The sequence below is a fragment of the Protomyctophum parallelum genome (genome assembly GCF_964188405.1).
Source record: "Protomyctophum parallelum genome assembly, chromosome: 20".
NCBI lineage: Eukaryota > Metazoa > Chordata > Actinopteri > Myctophiformes > Myctophidae > Protomyctophum > Protomyctophum parallelum.
In genome coordinates, this window is record NC_139718.1 from 25,929,690 (window position 1) to 25,949,918 (window position 20,229).

Consider the following 20,229-nt stretch of genomic DNA (forward strand, 5'->3'; position numbering starts at 1 on the left):
ATTTCAATACCCATTATTTTGTAATTTTGTAAGAATATTTTAAGGTATTGATAATTATACTTAAAGCTACCCTCTTCCACTTTCCTGTTCTAGCTCGTATTCGAACCTGGGTTTTAATTTGAACCAATGGGCCTGACCGCTTGCTCAGGGGAGAAATTGTGTTTTGACCTTCAGAGGCAGTACCACTTGTTGTATTGTATTGACATACTCTTACTAGACATACAGATTTGACCACATAAAAGTTTAATCACGCAAAAAAGTTACATAGTACATCTTTAAGTGTGTGTGTGTGTGTGTGTGTGTGTGTGTTCGGCGCTCGGATTGGACTTCACAGTCACCTCAAAACAGTAGAAGAAGTAGAAGTCATCATCGGATACGATGGACTACCATATGCAAGTGTGTGTGTGTGTGTGTGTGTGTGTGTGCGAGCGAGTGTGCGCGCGTGAGTGTGTGCGCATGCGCACGCGTGTGCGTTTGTGTGAGTTTGTGAGCGTGTGTGTGTGTGCGAGCGAGTGTGCGTGAGTGTGTGCGCATGCGCACGCGTGTGCGTTTGTGTGAGTTTGTGAGCGTGTGTGTGTGTGTGTGCGCTTGTGTGCGCATGTGTGTGTGTGTGTGTGTGTGTGGGTGTGTGCGTGCGCATTACCTGCTGTCCTTGTCTGAGCGACTCTCCTCCGTGATGAAGCGCTCCATTTCCTGCTGTTGGTTCCTCAGCTCTAATAACTCCAGCTGGACCACAGATTCAATTTAGGATTAGTGATTTATACTTCAGTCAGTCAGTGTAGCACACTGATAATAATAACCGATCTACAAGCTCACAACGCAGAGAGACAGCGACACATTGTGAGTTTGTTGATCTGCTATTTTAGCACATCACCAAGCATAAATCACGCTAAAATTAGGCGATGGAACAACTCCATCTCAGTGAGTTATAACATTCCATTCGTTTTGAATAGCATTGCCTTCAAATTCACAGAATCACAGATATATATACTGTAATATGAATTATTTTCTAGTCTTCACTAAAAGACTATTGTCTCCAACCATGAATTACTATTACTAGCCCTTACCCGTTGTGAGATATTGCCCCCCCATTGTGGCCGTGGGGGGTACTGCCCCCTGGGTGCGTTTTTGCATTTCTAATTCACTAATAAATTCATTATTAATTTATAATTTGGAAAAAGGGCTTCGTTAAGACACATCAATCATGTATACAAAATGTCTATGATTGATAGCTCAATATGTTTACAAAATGACTGATAACACAACATTTTGAAATGTCTTATTCTTATTGTGAAGAATAGTAGAACTTACTGTAGGTAGTATAAATTGGTCAACAATAAAAAATGTACAGGGTGCTTTGCTGCTAACTCTATTTTAAAGATATATTATCTAATGACCTTTATGGAATATATTTGTTCTGAAAGGGAAGTTAAACAGCATGGACAATTACAGGCCCATTGCCCTTGCCAGTATCCTGTCAAAGGTGTTAGAAAGAATAATTTTAACCAAGATTGAAATGTATGTTTTAACTACTGACAATCAGTTTGGTTTTAAGAAAAAACACAGTACAGACCTTTGTATCTATGCTCTAAAGGAGTTGATCTGTTATGAAAGTCATAACTTATTTTTATGTTTTATAGACCTACCAAAAGCATTTGATAAAATCAACCATGAAAAACTATTCTGGAAACTAATTGCAAGAAGTGTACCCAAATACATAGTCAGAATTCTTATTTATTGGTATGCCCAGCAAACCTTCCAGGTAAAATGGGATAATGCTGTCTTTCGTTACCATTGTCGCAATATTGCTTGCTCTGGGTGGATCTTTGTTGGTTGTAAAGTGTCTTGAGACAACTTGTTGTGATTTGACACTATAATAAAATTGAATTGAATTGAATTGTCTCCACCCCATTTCACGTGGGCAATGGGGTCCGTCATTTATTTAATGTTTATATGGATGACCTCTCAAGGCAGCTAAATGCATGTAAAACAGGTTGTATTGTTGGGTAAAGTGTTATTAATCATCTCATGTACGCAGATGATCTGGTTATACTTAGCCCATATACTGCAGGGTTACAACAATTATTGAAAATATGCTCACAGTATGGCAAAGAGCATGATATTACTTATAATGCCAAAAAAAAGTTGCATTATGATTGTTCGATCTAGAGAGGACAGGAAATCCACCTTTCCAGCATTCTGTCTCTCAGATGCCGCTGTAGCTGTGTCCAAGGAATTAAAATACCTTGGACACATCCTCTCTGAGGATCTCAGGGATGACAGTGACATCCGGCGAAAGTGTCGCAAAATATATGCTCAGGTCAATATGCTTTTAAGAAAATGTTCTATGTGCTCAGTAGATGTAAAATGTGCACAGATCTTATGTCACCCCTCTGTATACAGACCATCTATGGTCCTCGTACAGAGTAAAAAGCATGCAACGGCTCAGAGTGGCATATAACGATGCCATGAGGTTACTTCTACGTGTTCCTAGGTGGCGCAGTGCCAGTCAGTTGTTTACCTCTGTTGGTGTGCCCACATGTGATGCTTTGTTAATACAACTGATGTATAACTTTATGCAACGCCTGGAGGTGTCTAGTAACAGTATCATAGTGGCACTAACGAACCCTATGAAGAGCTGTTACCAGGTCACGTCCAGGCTGCGCAAGCACTGGCTCAGCAGCCTGCTGCTGATTAGGTAGGTCAGTACTTTTATGTGTCTTTTTGTTTTTTGTACGTTGATCTTATGTGATATGGACTACTAAATAAAGATGTATGTACAGTAAGAACGCTGCTATACTTACAGTGGTAAGGCGCTCCAGGGCTGAGAAACGCTCCTCCCAGGTGGCGGTGGACTTCTCAAAGGCTTCGTGCCTCTTGATGAGTTTCTCCACCTCGTCCACTGTCTGGCCCAGGTCCTTGCTGACCACATAGGGCTCCTGGGCTACCAGCCACGCCTCTGCCACTGAAGCGTCCCGCGCAAACTGGCACACCTCCAGCACTAGGCAGAAGAAGACAGGTGGTCAATACTGAATGGTGTGGGAAAACTACTCACTAATGTGAGGGTGCGTGCAGTTTCACAGAAATCGGCAGCTGCTTTCATGATTTGTGGCATTTTGTTCGAAACGAGGCACTTCTGATTGCCTTCCAAACTCGCCAATTTAAATGGAATATGAGAAATCTGACAGATTATGTCTTGATCACATGACTACAGAGATAAGGTGTACTGAATTGCCTGAAATCAGTGCAAAATCAGTAGGAATAGTAGCAAAAAAATGTGTTTCGTAAAATCGGCCTCCTGGTGGCGCTATAACAGGATGAATAGAAGAATTTGGGATGGAGACATTAAATGTGTTTAATTGTGTAATTCACCTTGAATGTAGGAACAGAAGGACCGCAACACACAAAAAACAAAATAAAAAGGTTTTTTGCTGCACAACTTAAAAGTATGATGTCAAGAGAAAAAGCCAAATAATGAATAATTAAATAAATACAAGCATCTGCTTTACAGATTTACAGCTGTATATGTGTGCACAGCACAATTAAGAACATCAGTAAGTAGACAGCTTACGGCGTCTGCTTGGAAACTTAATTCTCTCTACAGTGTGTTTTATTTAAGAGAATGTGAGTTATGTGACACGACTAAACAAGATGTTCATCTGATGAATTTCTAATTAATCTGCAGAATACAAAAATGAAACCTGAATCATATTATTGCGAACGCACTGAGCACTAACTATGAGACCCTGCAGATCATGTCTGTGTGTCTGTGTGTCTGTCTGTCCCGCTGTGACACCACCCGCCCGCCACCAGAGGGCGCAGCTGTAGCACACACACACACACACACACACACACACAAACAAACAACCACACACACACACACACACACACACACACAGTAGAAAACTTTAAAAAATTACTAACTAAAAAGAAAAAAAAAGTACGTAATTTATTCTAATTGTTGTTATTGCAATTTACGAGCTGCGTTCGCTTCCCGCGTTTGCGCGTCTTACTTGTAGTATACTAGGTAAGTACAGGTTGAAAAAATGTGTGTGTGTGTGTGTGTGTGTGGGGGGGGGGGGGGGGGGGGGTTTGGTTAAAAGCTGGACGCATACCACTTTTAGGTGATCACCCTCTCACCGTGGTGGTTGGAAAACTCCGAAATCAGACCGGGTCAATCCTAAACGTCACCCGACTATGAGGGCCAACCAAGTATCAAAATCGAGAAGAAACGTTTCCACCTAAAACTGTGAAAGGGTGATCACCTAAAAAAGTAGCATGCAGACGCCTTTACAGCAAAGCCTATATTGCTTTGACCGGAGTCCCCCATGGGTGTATAATGTATACTAGGCCCCTGGGTGACTTTTCTTCTCTAGCCCAAATCTCTTCACCAAAAATAGTCGATAGCATGTACAGTAGGACTGCTATTTTTGAGTGGTACAACCACTTCTATAGACAGCGTCTATACTGTATGTGTGTCCCTGGGTCTGTTCGTCCGAGCACGAAAATAGCGTATAGTTGGTTTTCACAACCAAGTGTCACTGCAGCGCAGCCACACACACACACACACACACACACACACACACACACACACACACACACACACACACACACACACACACACACACACACACACACACACACACACACACACACACACACACACACACAATATATGATGATTTGGGGTGTTACAGTACAGTACAGTACAGTACAGTACAGTACAGTACAGTACAGTACAGTACAGTACAGTACAGTACAGTACAGTACAGTACAGTACAGTACAGTACAGTACAGTACAGTACAGTACAGTGACCCCCAGGGAACGCCACACAGAGTTGCACACTCACTTCACATGGGTGTGGATTTTGTTGAATGTTCAACTCAGAATAGGTACGCTATGGTTCAAGTGATTAACATACAGACAGTAAAGGTACCTAATGTGTTAAAAAAAAAAAAAGATGGTATTTAGAAGCATGATGTTAGCTAAATGCAGGTACAATTAACTACGCACAACATCATTTATGGATGTCATCACTGGCCTATGATGGCTAATTAAATAATTGTGAATATGAGATCATACAGAAAAAAAGGTGGATTTTGTATTCACGATAGCTTAGAGTAACTCACAGAGCCTGAGCCAATCCCATCGGTCGTCCCATTTGAACATCATCTCCTTTCTTTTCTCCAGCAGCTGCACCAGCTTCTCTTTGATCTGATGGAGACAGTCACACACTCATAATTAGACAGCACGATTGTAACTGGCCTATCTTAAGAATTACCAATAAAGTGAAGAGTGAAAAATATCAGTCCATGTTAAATTCAGTCCTGGCTGCATGGGGCCAGTTGCTCATTTGAATTATTTTTATGTCATTTTCCCATTTGTAATAATTGATAAAACGCTGTTTACAGCAATCTGTCTTAATGAGCTGAGTAGGGACCTTTTGTGTAAGAAATAAATTGTTTCCACTGGGTTAAACAAAAACAATCAACCCCTAGAAAATAATTTACCACTTAAACCCCTGTACTTCATTATATGTGAAACAAGCTCACAACTCATCGCAACGCGACATGTCGTGAGCTTGTAGATCTGCTATTTTCACAGAATGTTCGCCAAATGAACATCCATTTTGGGCGAATGTTCATCCATTTTTGCTGAATCTTAATCCATTTTTGACGAATGCATGTCTATTTATGATTTATGACATGCCCAAATGCTAGGGTATAATGTGGTATAATTGTATAGTGGCTGAGAGCTCACCTCAGAGGAGTCTCTGTGCTTGCGAGCCAACATGGCCTGACCCAGGTCCACACATTCTGTGAACTTGGGTTCTCTGGTCTCGATCTCAGAGCGGATCCCTTGGTGGTATTTCTGTAGGAGCTCCACCGATGACACATCCCTGCAGGAAAGCCAGGATGAGTTATTATTACAATAATTGTAATAATGTAATAATTATTACATAATACCAGTGCCCAATACCCAATATCAGTGGGTCTCAAAACCCCACAACTATTTGAGTTTACAAATGGAACCAAATGGATTTGGTTCCATGTGAATACTCTCTGATTTACAGACCTGAAAGGGTCCATTTAGAATCCCCTCAAGGAACCCAGAGAGGGTCCCTGGACCCCACTTTGAGAACCACTGCAACATCCCTAAAAATGATAGCACAACTCTTCCCTCTTTGACAAAAAATAGGCAATTAAAACAAGTTGAAAGAGAGATCCTTTTATGAAGCATATCTTGTGATGAGGCAGATTTTCCACTGTGATCACTCATCAGTAACCATTGAAAAGGTCTGAAAATCTCTTAAAAACTGAACTGAACAGAACTAGGAGAGTCTTGAGGGAAATAACAGAGTGCTGGCAGCCATATGCCTACTGTATCCTAGAAGTGTCTCTCGCATGGCTGATGAAAGTTGTTTGACTGCTTTGTGAGACATGGCTCAGAAATGTATTCAAGCCTCTCTCACGCTTTACTTTCGTATCCACTCCACACGGAATAGATGGATCTGCACCAAGAAGCATTCAGCACTGCGGCATGGCCAATCAGAACAGAACATGCTCCTGATTCTGAATGCCCATAAATTATCATTTGCAACTTGATGGATGCTTTTGTCCAAAGGGATTTACAGTTAATTTATATGAATGCTTACATTTTTAGCATTGGTCTTCCTAGCTGGAATCTAAGGTCTGAACACAGGAACCTGTGCTCATCTCTCTCAGAGCCCTGTTGTCCAATTCTTGATCAATGACAGTATTCAAGATGGCGATGGATATGCTTTTACCCATTAAAACCAATAAAGCATCTGTGTCACTTTATAATTTTAAACTTTGGCTATTCACTTTGGCTATTCAAAAAATAGCAGATATACAAGCTCATAGTGTGGCACGAAGTGACGCGCTTGTAGATCTGCTATTTCAGAAAAATCTTGAATGTGTGAAAATGGACCCTCTGTCCTTTCCGAGCCCACGCCCACTCACCTGGGCTTCTCCTGCGTGTCAATCTGCTGGATGGTGCTCTCCATCCACGCCATCAGGTCCTTGACCATGGTGAAGAAGCGGAACTTCTCCGCCGTGTCCAGCAGGCGCTTCCTGCGGCCGTCGCAGGCGTCCAGCAGACCCTTCCAGGTGTCCACCACCTCCTTCTCCGTGGCCTGGATGTCCACAGCCTTGTCCCCTGCATACTGGGCCTGTAGCCGCGCAGCTGTCTCCTGGAACTGTTGGACCTGGCCATGGGACAGGAAACAACGTACCGTATAGTAATTCTTCATTTGAGAAAATAGAAAAGAATTGCCTCTACGAGGCCACAATGAGTCGAATTGCAACATGTTGTGAACTTGTAGATGTAGGACTGTTTTTAGTATTTTTACGATAATTATTAATTAAGAAATCCCAAAATATAAGGATACCAGTGGTTAATGTGGTTTACATATTTTTATTTATTTAATTAAATTCAGTTAAATTGTGATGTTATCAAACGTAAATAGCAAACATATCAGACAATACATTTCCCAAAAGGAAAGGCATGTATTTAATTCAGTCTGTCTGATAAAACATTTCCCCACCAGTGATAAAAAATGAATGACCAGAGGGGGGAGAATCAAAAGCAACATGGAGTTTCCCCCCCATCCCCCTAACAAATTGAACGTTGGTGATCCAATCCAATCCCCCAGTATAATTCCAGCATAAGGCCTGTGTTGAATGTCGTTCCTACTCTCTGGCCTCTGCGCCCTGTTTCTTTACATGTTCCTATCTACATCAAGCCAAATGCTGCCCAAAAAAACAAAACTATGAAGATATCCACCATGACTGGGCCTGGGGTTTGTTAGGAAAAACAATCTTTCCCTTTTCTGTTCAGGCCTTGTTTGTTTACTGCACACATTTCTATTATAAATGAGCATTCTGGGAACAAGGGGATATTTCCTCCATCTATTATACAGGCACTGTGGCTTTGACCCCTGCTTAGCTGTGGCTGCATAAGAAGCTGCTGAACTGAACGAGTAGATAAAGATTTTACTGTCGAACTTTGATGATTCCAGTTCTTTGCGAGGTGAAGTGTTTGTTTTAGCGGGCATGGACTGCAGGCATGACTAAATTCTCTCAAATTGTGCCTTAGGCAAAAGAAAAAACAACTTCAATAACCCCTATCCTCGACAAACAAAGATACTACTTTGCGTGAACTTTAAAGTGCTGGAAGATGTTTTTTCCCCCCTCTACCTGCTGTGATTTCTCACACGCCTTAAATAATGGTAAGGTAAGTCTGTGAAGTTGTTACCTGTTTTCCCAGTGCAGAGATGTCCCTCTCGAAGGCAGCATGCATGCGGTGGAAGGACTCTGCCTTGCTGAAGTCCTCTCCCACATCATCAGGGAGTTCACTCTGCTTGTCATGGATCTGAGCCACAAGCTCCTTCCCGTCGTCAAAGTACCTGAACAGACAAAACACCCACAAGGGATGGTATCATTGGTTCACGTTATAATATCATTACAGATTTTACCATTACGGTCATTTATTGTCTCCACCAGGCCGAAGGCATGTGGGGAGAGTATGTTTTGCACTCCGTCCGTCCGTCCGTCCGTGTGTCCGTGTGTCCGTCCGTCCGTCCGTCCGTCCGTCCGTCCGTCCGTCCGTCCGTCCGTGAGCAGCTAATCTCGGCCACCGTTAACCCGATCGATGCCAAATTTTGCACACACACTCCCTGGATGCCAACGATGAACCTCTGCCCCAAACTTTCCACAACGGCCTGTTATAGCGCCACCAGGAGGCCGCTTTGTGCAAAACAAGTTTTTGCACAGTACACCTACAGATTTTGTCCAAACATCACGCAAATTGGTACACAGTCTCTCTAGAGCCATTCAACGAAACCCGTCTTTCAGATTTCTCACACTCCATCCTGATTGGTTAAGATTGGCTTCCAAAATTCACAGGAGTGCTCAGTTTCAAACAAAATGCTGCAAATCATGAGCACATCGCGTGATTTCCGTGAAATTGTGCACCCACATTCCCACTAGGCCGAGGACGAAATGCCACATGAACAATTTCAACTCAGACTCAAGGTGGCGCTATAACTGGCCGAAAACAGTTTTTACCTCTAACTGCACGGATCTGTGGATAACTTTGTATGCCAACTCCCTAGAGGCCAAGGAAAAACCTTTGCCTGGAATTTTTCACATCTGCTCTTTATAGCGCCACCAGGAGGCCGACATATGTAAAACACATTTTCTATTATTACTCCTTCAGATTTTATAAAAATTTCACGCAACTCCGTATACACTATCTCCATAGTCATGTGATCAACACGGAGCGGCACCATTTCCCATCTTCCATCCTGATTGGCTAAGATTGGCTTCCAAAGCTCACACGATTCGTCCATTTCGAAAAAAGGCCACAAATCACAAACACAGTGTGCAATTTCCGTTAAATTATACACGCACATTTTCACTAGGCCGAGGACGACATGCCACAATTTTTTCCTCAAAATCAGCCTCACGGTGGCGCTATAACAGGCCAATTCCTGTTTTTAGCTATAACTGCATCGATCTGTATACAACTTATGCATGGAAAAACATTGTACCTGCATCCCTCCAACACGAACCTCCGGCCCAAATCTTCCTCAACAGCCTGTTATAGCGCCACCATGAGGCCACAACCTGACCTGCCCTGGTGGAGACCTGTGCCGATTGGCACTTTGTCTAGTTTTATGTATCAATCCCTGTAGCGGTTATCATCATCCTCATTATCTACAATCACCATTCACCACCTCACATTCTACTGATTAGTTATATTTAAAACCATATACCATCCTCACATTTTACTGCATAGGGGGGAAAAAGTCTGAGTCATTCTAATCTACATTTTCCCCCTAGTAGGACTATAAAGATAACCTTGAGCCTTGTGGCTCGACATTTACTCACCCACAAACACAAACCTTCCAAACATCAGCATCACTCTAGCTAGCTTGCCATCACTGTGTTACCTAGCTTGATATCACTGTGTAACTCCTTCTGGATGAACCCAGAATCTTTACACATGTCTTTATCAGTATTATATCGGTCAATCCCACAAGGCCCATTACGGTGGATGAGCCGGTCGTACTTGAGCAGGTCGTAGGAGGCAGTGAGGAGCTGGGCTCGAGTGTCGATGAGCTCAAGGAGGTCAGCCCAGCTCTCATTGATGCTGTCCTTCCACTCGGCCATGGTCGCCGCTTCGGTGTGTCCCGCCTCGATCAGTTCGTCTATGGTCTGGTTGACAAAGTCCACACGCTCCTGACCCGCCATCCCAGTCTCCCGAGCAAACTCCCGGAACTTGTCCCTCAGAAGCTGTGCCGGTTTGAAGGGATAAAAAGAGAGAAGTCATGTCAGCAAAGGGATGCGTGACATTTAAAATAGATTAGAAGTATGTAGGCTAAAATTTGAATATTCTTTTTTATGCATATACTGCACTGTGTGCCTTTGCAAAGAAACTTTTGGTGACCACTAGAAATAATTGCACTAGTGCACCATAATGTGCATTGTGCATCATGCATGTACTGTTTGCATGTACAGTACATATGCCTGTATGTGTGTCCGTCTGTCATCTCATTGTGTTTGATATGTTTGTGTGTGTGTGTGTGTGTGTGTGTGTGTGTGTGTGTGTGCGTGCGTGCGTGCGTGCGTGCGTGCGTGTGTGCGTGCGTGCGTGCGTGCGCGTCTGTCTGTCTGCCTGCCTGCCTGCCCACAGTGTCTCACCGTGACATGGTCCAGGTCCTGGCCCATCTCCTGGGAGGAGGCCACCACGTCCCTCTGTGAGATCCACAGCTCCAGGTCCTCCACCTCGCGGCTCAGCAGGAAGTGATGGTAGGTGTGGTCCAGCTTCTTCCTGCGGTCCTCCGCCAGCTCCTTCAGCCCTGCATACTGTTTGTCTACCTGGCCTTGACGCCTGATGATGGCCTCACTGTAGAAGGAGACGGGACGGAGAGACGGAAGGAGACAAAGAGCGGAGGAAGGAAGGGGAGCAAAGAAAGAAAGAAAAGGAAGGAAGGAAGATTATGGGGAAGGCAAGATGAAAGGAGAGAAAGAAGTGGGTGAATTAATGATAGGATATTGGGCATAGAGAAAAGCGTGTCAAAATGAGTGGCTGCAAATACACTTCTCCCCAGACCTTCCGGTCGGTTCATAATATGCTTGCCTGTGTGCCCAGTCATGTATGTATTCAGTAAAGCTCTCATTATTGTTCCTTGTTCACTTCCCATTGTTGTTTCTTTACTTAATATTTGTAAATGTATATGAAGTTGTTTGTGTGTATGAGTATATATGAAAGTGTGAAACAGCTGAGGTTGTGTGGAAAAAAAAGCAAATGTAAGAAATATGTATGTTATAATTCTGTAAAGTTGCCCAAACTGAAATAAAAGCAGAAGTTTAAAAAACAAACAAAAAAAAGAGCATCAAAGCACTCACCCATCAGGATGGTCGTCGGCCAGCATCTTCTGGGCGCGATCAGCCAACGCTTGCATGGAGTCAGTGTAGTCATCCACCGCCTGCTTCAGGATCAGGTGACGCTTCAACAGCAGCATGGCACTCTGCTCATCCTGGAGAGATCCAAGGGAGCAGAGGTGGTTGGAGGACATGGAGAGATCATCGGGGGGCAAGAGGAAAGAGAACGCATATGGGAAAAGTAGGAGCAGCGTGTAACAGAAACCGTTAACTCTCCAAGACATACAGTAATGAAACACTTTGAGCTCTCAAAGTTGAACCTGGCTGCGTAGGAAGCAAAACTGTTTAGAATGAAGAAAAATGTGCCAGTGAAATTATGCTAATGCATGCAATCCTGCTTGATCTTGGCACAACAACACACGCCTTGTTTAGGGTTAATGATCCAAACAAATTCAATTTTCACGTGCTACATCTTGGCATCTGCACCTGCTGCCTTGAGTGGTTCAGGCTACTTTGCCTTCTCTCAAACTTAAAGTAAGTGATTATATTTGCATCTGCGTGCGTAACCGTGGGGTCCATGGACAGCAGACACGTACAATACGTATTTCATTTCTGTTTATATCACAATTTGTCAGCAGATGTGCATGTGATTCAAAAGTGCGTCACGGTCTCACAGATACTTCCACTTCTGCCTTCTCACACACTTTAATCTCTTTTGACAGTAAACAGTATTATCTTGCTAAGAATTGGGTTGTGTTTATTGACTTTATAAAGTAAGTTATAAAGATATAGGATCTCCAGGCTCACACAACCTCTCAAGCAGAGTGGCCATGTTTCTGTTCTAGCACATGTACAATCAGACATGCACTTGTACATGCATGAAGTACACGTGGTTCTAAATATGACAGGCACAAAGATGTCTGCATCATATGAGCTGGTGATGAACTTTACGTCATATGACACTATAGCGTACAGTTGTGGCTACGCGGTCGCGGCAATTATAATTTGTCCTATGGAGTTACGGTTACTTTGTTTATTCTCTTGCTCTGATTTATGCTACTTCACTATGACTCTTTGATTTATGTTGCTGGCTTATAAAAATGTGTTTTTTCTTCACACATATACAGTAGACGTCTCAACCCATTATATTTTCCTAACTCATAGTGAGCATACACAGCTGTCTTTCATCCTTAGATCTTTGTTCTGATCCATAAACATTATGCTGTGCCTCCTTTTTAACTCATCCTTAGAAATAGCCTACCCCTCTGCCCCCGGCACACACTTTCCTTTGATGCTTCTCTGCTAACACTGAAGGTCAGTTCATGGTTTCCAAAACTTTGTGTCTGACAGCCTGTTTGTTCATGCTCCATGCAGCCTGTTTGTTCATGCTCCATGCACCTGCTGCTTGACATTTGAATCTACACTCCAAACAACTCAAAGAATGAAAAATAATTATTCCACTGAAATCAATGAGCTGTGCATGACTTCATACGCAACCCCCCCAAGGCGTCCAGCTAGTGGAGGCTGCAGATGCATAATTTGAACATCAAAAGCCTGCCACCACCCAGCCATGAACCGTGTGCAATAAGAGCCTGAAATACAGTAATCTGCACTTCCCGGTCTCTGACTCATGTAAATGTGGCCCCCGACGACGTGCACACTCGTGCCCCATACCTTGGCCTTCTCGTCAGCGATCATGTACAGTTCCTGCTCTCCTATCCAGGCCTCTGCTTCGTCTGCATCGTTGTAATACTGCTGTGCCATGTCTGAGCCACTCAGCCTCTCCCTGCGCTTGGCGTTCTCGTCCTGCAGCCGTGACCAGGTCTCCTCCAGGTCCTTCACCTGCTCTGCGATGCGCTCGGCCTCCGGCCGGCCCTCCGCCTCGGCTGCGACTGCCATCCTCCGCCCCCGCTCCAGGACCTCGTCGACACGGGGCTGGTGGCCCTCGATCTCCCTCTGCAATGTCTAACGGGTGACGAGGACAGAACAAGGCAGGTCAGAAGTGCAATGTATATGCATGAATATAACATACTGTATGTATGCAGTCTAGTACATCTCAGTAAAAACACCAAGGGGGGTGGGTGGGGGTTGCGGTTTTCGCTTGAGAATACTAGTAATCTAACCATTTAAAGGCTCGTTAAAATGTGTCTTACATCAACTTGTGGCATAAGGTATATAAATAGTATGCCTGTTTGGATGACATCTGTGAATCATATCTAGCTGCCAGCTGTCTTGTCATCTGAGGCCCGGTTTCCGGCTCTTTGATTGCCTTTCATTTCAACACTACATCACCATAGAAACACAAGTGCAGTGGTTCACAGCCAAAGAGAGAACTCCCACTGTGTTCCACATTGGAATTAGTCACCTGGTTCTTTTTCAACAGCATTTGGACTGTTTGGAGATTGTGGCCATGCTCCTCTGACATGGCCAGTGGCATCCTCTCCTCTATCCACAGCTGAGAGACAGGTAAGAAGAGTGTGTGTGAGAGAGAGAGAGAGAGAGAGAGAGAGACAGAGAGAACAGAAACAGGGACAAAACTGTTAAAACCAGCATCCTTATAAAATATAAACAGTACTACATTAATTCTATCTCTACCGCTAGCTGTTAGCATAAACCCCAGTTCCCAGTGACAGCATACGCGTTCACTTTAAAAGACGGAGTCCGACTTATAGAAAATCCTTTATTCAACTGTTTAGCACTGTGAATATATTTGCAATCCCATAGTTGGAACGATGGGGCGTTGCTATAGGAACCGGACCAACGTTAAAAGCTTCCGTAGGCCTCAACCATTATATAGACGGAGTATACGCTGGGGTACGTATATATATACGGATCTGGGATATGACGCCACCTAGTGTTGACGTCCATATATATATGTACCTATATGTAATCTGTGAAATTTGCACCGAGGCAGGTGTTTTCATCACATTACAAAATCTAAACTCTGCACTAGCAGATCCATCCTCACCATCTCATCGGCCAGGTCTCTGTAGAACTGATGGACAGCCTTAGCTGCCTCCAGATGGCCCTTGCGCATCGCCAAGGGAGTGAGCAGTTGCTGGAACTCGGCTTGGAGAGCCTGCTGCTCAGCCTCCAGCTCGGGCTGGTCCTCCCTAACCCCACCGTGCTTCTCCACAGCCTGCTGAAGCTCCTCCAGCTCCCTCGCCCGGTCCCGCACCTGGTTCTCTTTCATCTGACATGGGAGGGGAGATTAGGGAAGATGATGAATGACCTTCAAATATGTAGCACGTGGTAATCCGATTTAACACAAAGTCTCTCTTTTTCTTTTTTAATTATTTTTCTTTTTTTGTTAGATGGAGTAGGTGCAAATATTCTCAGCTATAAACCTTTAAATACTTTAATAATACAGTTAAATACAAATAGTAGTAATAAACAGTATCCCTCACGTGCGCGTCACCCACACACCTGGTGCTTCTTAAGAAGGATGTTGGCGATGGTCAGGTCTTTGACTTCCTCCTCACCACCTTGTAGCTGAAGTTTCAGCTCTCTCAGCCACTTTTTCATGTCGGCCAGGCTCTGGTCGAACAGCTCAGAGCGGTTGGCATCAAACAGCAAGCGTGCCTTCTCCTGGGTGGTGGACTCCAGCTTGTCCCACAGCTCATGCAGCTTGGCCAGACGTTCCATAACAATGGGCTCAAACTCAGGCTTGGACTCCATCAGCTCCTGGCCTTCCTGTATGGAGAAGGACAGGAATGTTTAGAAGGTTACACCTTGTTTGTGGCTGGAGACTCCCGGAAATACTGGAGCACTGGTGCTCCAGTGTTCTGGTTTACATTAATGCACTTAAATTATCTGAAATTTCCTATAGACTAATTTTTTCATTATCGCAACTTTGTTGATCATTTTAAAGACGGAACTCAAATTCGACATCACGTTTTTAGCTCTGTTGGTCAGTTTGTCTGTCCATCCGCAACTTTGATCTCAAACAACATGTCTGGAAAACTACTGGCTGAAATGCCATGGAATCTTCTCTGCAACCGAAGAAAGCAGCCTGTGCTCATTTTAGTTACTGTACCTAATGGCCTTTGCTGTTGCGCAATGATTTCACATTGGGCCAAAGTTTCAAATTGGCCCAATGTGAAATTACCCACTGGCCTTGGCAAATGCACACAATATCTCAAAATAAAATTGGCAGATTACCATTGTGCTTAGCACAGAATAATCCTATTGATTTTGGTAAACCCATGCCTTTTCTGCAAGTTTGAACTTGAACTTATTAGTTATCTGAATATAAAGTGAAGATTGTTATGAAACTTGCGGAGTGCATTCATGCTGCCTGGAAGATGACCCATAAGTGAGTAACCCCAATGAAGATGACCCATAAGTGAGTAACCCCAATGAAGATGACCCATAAGTGAGTAACCCCAATGAAGATGACCCATAAGTGAGTAACCCCAATGCTAGTAGTTAGGATTGGTTAAATGCAGAGGACACGCCCTTTTCATTCAAATGAAAAGATGTAATCACTTCTACTTTATGTTTCAGAGTAATAATACCACTGTACACACACACACACACACACACACACACACACACACACACACACACACACACACACACACACACACACACACACACACACACACACACACACACACACACACACACACACACACACACACACACACACACACACACACACACACACACACACACACACACACACACACACACACACACACACACACACACACACACACTCTTTCCATTGACCTGATCTGTTTTGTTGAGCCAGTCTTTGTTGGAGGCCAGTTCAGCCATGAAGGCTTGGTGTTTGAGCCACTTGGTGTGGAGGTTCCTGGCCTCGTCATACGAGGTGTCCTGAGCTGTCAACATCTTCTCATTGATCCACAGAGTCAGCTGCACCATGGAGAGACAAATTACATCGTATGAAATTGACTCAAGACCCGCCCTTCTAACTTAAAAATCGAGTGCCTACTGTACCACTTAGCAAAATGACACAGACAGACAGACAGACAGACAGACAGATACACAGATCCACACACAGATCCAGGTACATACATGTCAGTAAATAAATATGCAATACTGTTGTACACAAAGAAAGGTAACATTCAAAGTGAGATCAAGATTAAAATGCATGGCATTACACTTTAAATGCAAATAGACTGAACTCACATCTTGAGTGTTTTGCAGGAAGTGCTGGAGATCATGGTTATCTTTGAGCTTCTCTGACACTTCCTTGGCTCTGTCTTTATTACTGTTATGCCTGCAAGTCAAACACACGCAGGTATACACACACAAAAGAAACAGCATCATCAATATAGCTCAGACATATTCCCCATCTCTCTGTCTTTCCACTGACTTTTACTCTGACCATCATTCTCCCGTGCCATAAAAATTGATGGTTTCGACCATCAGAAGTAAATCCATACAGTAGCAACGAGCCTCTCCCTTCTCAGAGAAACAGAGAAATACCAAATCAGCCCTCTTAGGCAGCTTTCTGCTGCAGAGTGAAAAGTAGCTCCCTCTCTTTGAGATCAATAACCATCATTGCCGGCGTCTGTCTCCCAGTCCGGATGGTTGGAATTAATGGGAGTACCTGGGCCCTCTCCACAGCCTACTATTGACAGTAATGATGCTGCGTATAGAAAGCTGCCTCACTGGTAGAACCTTTTGCTCATAAGAAGTTCAGGTGAGGTGGAATAGTTGGCACAAAAAAACATTCTGCATCTGCCACCCGGAGTGCAGGTGAGTAGCTAACAGTTCCTCATTGGCTAACTTTTCCTCATTAGAACCTGCACATCTTGGCTATTTGGGTATTTACAGAAATCAAATACAGTAGTAGTAGGCTACAGATGTCCAAAAACATTTGGTTTATTCTGCACCTGCTTTCAATTGACACAAATGATGCAGTGCTAAAAAAGCTGTCTCAGTGTTTTGGGGTAAACAAGAAACTGAGTAAATTAACATAGACTGAAATACATTTGGAGTATAGCTAACTTTTCTTCACAGAAGTTCAGCTCAGATGTTATGTGGATAATTAGAGAAATAAAAGAAACAAGTGTAAAGGTTAAAACAGGCTTAATAGGTATTAATATTACAGTTTCTATATTAACTAACACATTCAAGATATTCGATTTTTAAGCTTGTAATGAACTCAAGGACACAAATGCAGATTGTAGTCTCATTTGCACACCCTAATTATTTGAATTAGGCTGGAAAATAGCATTTTAAGACCAATTACCAATAGCTCTATATGCCTAGTCATTTTGTGCTTTGTTTGAGGGCATGTATGAAAGTAACACAACATAGTATAATGTACACATTTACTTTTGTTGTTTTTCTCCCTCAATGTAATTTAGTATCCAATGTGATGAATAAAACCACGTGACAGACCTATCTCGGATGGAGTCCATTTTGTTTTGAACTTTCCCAGAGTTGATGTTGCCACTGTCCAGCAGCCGTTGTCCTCCCTGTAGCGTGCTCTCAATCTTCTCCTCATTGGCCTCCATGGTGCTCACAAAGTCCTCATGCTTCTTCAGAGCCATCTCTGCCCCGTCCAGGGTCTCAGGTAGGTCTATGTGGGCCAAAGTGTACTCCTGAAACACAGACACAGTAACATTTGTCCCGGGGTGTTGAACGGCGGAGGGAACTCCAAAAGCACTCCTCTTGAATCATGGGGTTAAAAACACAATATTATTTGAAAGAAATGCAGTGTGGCGACTGACCACGCAACATTCTTTCACACCGCATTCTTTTACCAAGCATTGGACTGTGTGATGTTGTTCAGGTTGTACTTGCTGACGGAGGATGTAGCCAACATTGTAATTAACAATAATTATGCAGTGAATCGTCTTGTTTACCTTCTCATCTTGTCCAAAGATCAAAGCAATAGAATAAAGGCTTTCCAAAGACATTATTAGATCAACAAGACGTGATCTAATAATGTCGTGGCTCCCATGTAGAGCTTTGACTTTGTGTGGCCAGTGAACTAGTTACTACTAGTATCTATGCCATATGACTCCATGTTTGGGCAAGGTTTCAGCATAATGCACTTTAACAGTGATTATAAGAGGAATGATTATACAGTGTTATACAGGCTGAGTGTTATAAGCATATTACTATGAATTTATACTTGACCATATATGTCGTTTATGAGTGTATAATTATACAGTGTTAGAAGCTGATTAAAATGCATTATAAGTATGTTTCTAACACATTATAGACATGGGATGCATAGAAAGTGTTACCCGATACCCGTTACAATATAAAGAGCGCGAGAGAAAAGGAGGGAGTTACTTCCATGGCCACTGATCACAAGACCGATCACTGATCCGTCTTGTGATTTGTGATGTCAGCCCTGGACACACAGACTTAAGAAGAGTCAGGTCATGGTGAGTATCCAGTCTGTATAATTATATTTACCTGGTTGTTGAGAATGGCTTCTGCAGCCTTGGCGTCCCTCATGAACTGCTGGAAGCCCAGACCCTGGTCCAAGAGGTTCTTGTGACTGTCCCACAACTTCTGGAGTTCATCCAAGCCACGGTCCAGACCCTGAAGCCTCTTCTCCAGCTGCTGGTACTGAGGGTCGTCCTCCTGGCCCTGGACCACCTGGGCACCAGTGTCCTTCACGCGTTGGAAGTCCTCCTCGTGGTTATTAATGTCTTCACGCACTGCGTCGTGGAGACTCAGCTGCTGCTCTGCCTCCTGCAGTGTAGTGGGCAGCTCTTCCGAGGCTACAGCCTTCTGGGTCTTGAAGAGCCAGGACTCCAAGTCATCCATGTCCTGGAGGAAGGTCTGCAGCTTGCTGACCTCACCCAGGGAGTCCTCTCTGTCCCTCAGGGTCTTCTTCAAAGTATTCCAGGCCTCATCCAGTTCTCCCCTGCGGGCCAGGATATTGTCCACATTCTCTGGGTGATCCTTGGCGAGCTGGTCTGCCTCTCTTCTTAAGAAGGTCATTTTAGTGTTGATGGCGTCCAGGTCTCTCTCTATGCCAAACAGTTTCCTCTGGATGGTCATGACTGCTGCCAGGTCATTGCCCAGGTCTTGCGTGGACTCGATCAGCAACGTCTTTTCTTTGATCCAGGTCTCTGTCTCATCGCACTCAAGTCTGTAGTTGTGCAGGCTGACAGCAGAATCCACTTTCATTTTCTTGTCCTCCACCATTGCCTTGAAGGCCTCCCACCTGAAACACCAAGATTGATCACTCAAATGCACCATAACTGAGAGTGTTATTGATACATGCATATCTGCAAAAATGCAGATATTATCAAATTATTGCACATAATCTATGTCTAACTGTCAATTGAAAAGCTAGGCTTCTGTGGTCCTGAAGGTGCAGATAGGTTTCTTGTTTCTTTGTTTTTCCTTTCCCATCCTCTGGAATCATTGTCTGTCCAAAAATCTAAAATACTGTAGAAAACTCACCTCTTATTCAAGCGCATCTGACATTCCTTGACCTCTTTCATTTGTGGGTGTCTGCTGTCCTCAAGTTGTTTTACTGCTTTGTTGACATCATCAACCCGTGACTGAACACCCACCATCTCTTGAGCTAGAATGCTCAACCTATGAATAAACAATCATTAGCCACAACAAATGCACAATGCAAACTGAGACATGATGAAAACCCAACTAGTATTCATAAACAAGTATTACGTTTGTTTTAGCCTGCCCTGAATAGAGATTAAGATGGGAATATTGGAATTCATAATGTCAGGCAACTTTATTACATTACAGTACATGACCGGACTGGGACTGCAATGATTATGCAGCACCCCAACCCACCTGAGACCTGGGATGACTAAAACGAACCAGAAAAAGAGATAGATCCGATAC

The 20,229-nt window shown here is 43.6% G+C and overlaps 1 protein-coding gene across 2 annotated transcripts in view; it reads right to left on the reverse strand.

The window, feature by feature from the left end:
* sptb (spectrin, beta, erythrocytic) overlaps window positions 1-20,229 on the reverse strand; it is a 61,343-nt gene that overhangs the window by 7,145 nt on the left and 33,969 nt on the right. For both annotated transcript variants that reach the window (XM_083791249.1, XM_083791248.1), the window contains 18 exons: window positions 19,822-19,959; window positions 18,820-19,579; window positions 17,791-17,993; window positions 16,570-16,660; window positions 16,147-16,293; window positions 14,839-15,105; window positions 14,381-14,605; window positions 13,778-13,867; window positions 13,087-13,377; window positions 11,437-11,567; window positions 10,729-10,933; window positions 10,097-10,320; window positions 8,279-8,429; window positions 6,985-7,229; window positions 5,762-5,900; window positions 5,131-5,215; window positions 2,805-3,001; window positions 644-726 (listed from right to left, as the gene is read on the reverse strand). In XM_083791249.1, coding sequence (XP_083647375.1) covers window positions 644-726; window positions 2,805-3,001; window positions 5,131-5,215; window positions 5,762-5,900; window positions 6,985-7,229; window positions 8,279-8,429; window positions 10,097-10,320; window positions 10,729-10,933; window positions 11,437-11,567; window positions 13,087-13,377; window positions 13,778-13,867; window positions 14,381-14,605; window positions 14,839-15,105; window positions 16,147-16,293; window positions 16,570-16,660; window positions 17,791-17,993; window positions 18,820-19,579; window positions 19,822-19,959 — 3,672 coding nt within the window. The remainder of the gene's footprint in view (window positions 1-643; window positions 727-2,804; window positions 3,002-5,130; window positions 5,216-5,761; window positions 5,901-6,984; window positions 7,230-8,278; window positions 8,430-10,096; window positions 10,321-10,728; window positions 10,934-11,436; window positions 11,568-13,086; window positions 13,378-13,777; window positions 13,868-14,380; window positions 14,606-14,838; window positions 15,106-16,146; window positions 16,294-16,569; window positions 16,661-17,790; window positions 17,994-18,819; window positions 19,580-19,821; window positions 19,960-20,229) is intronic.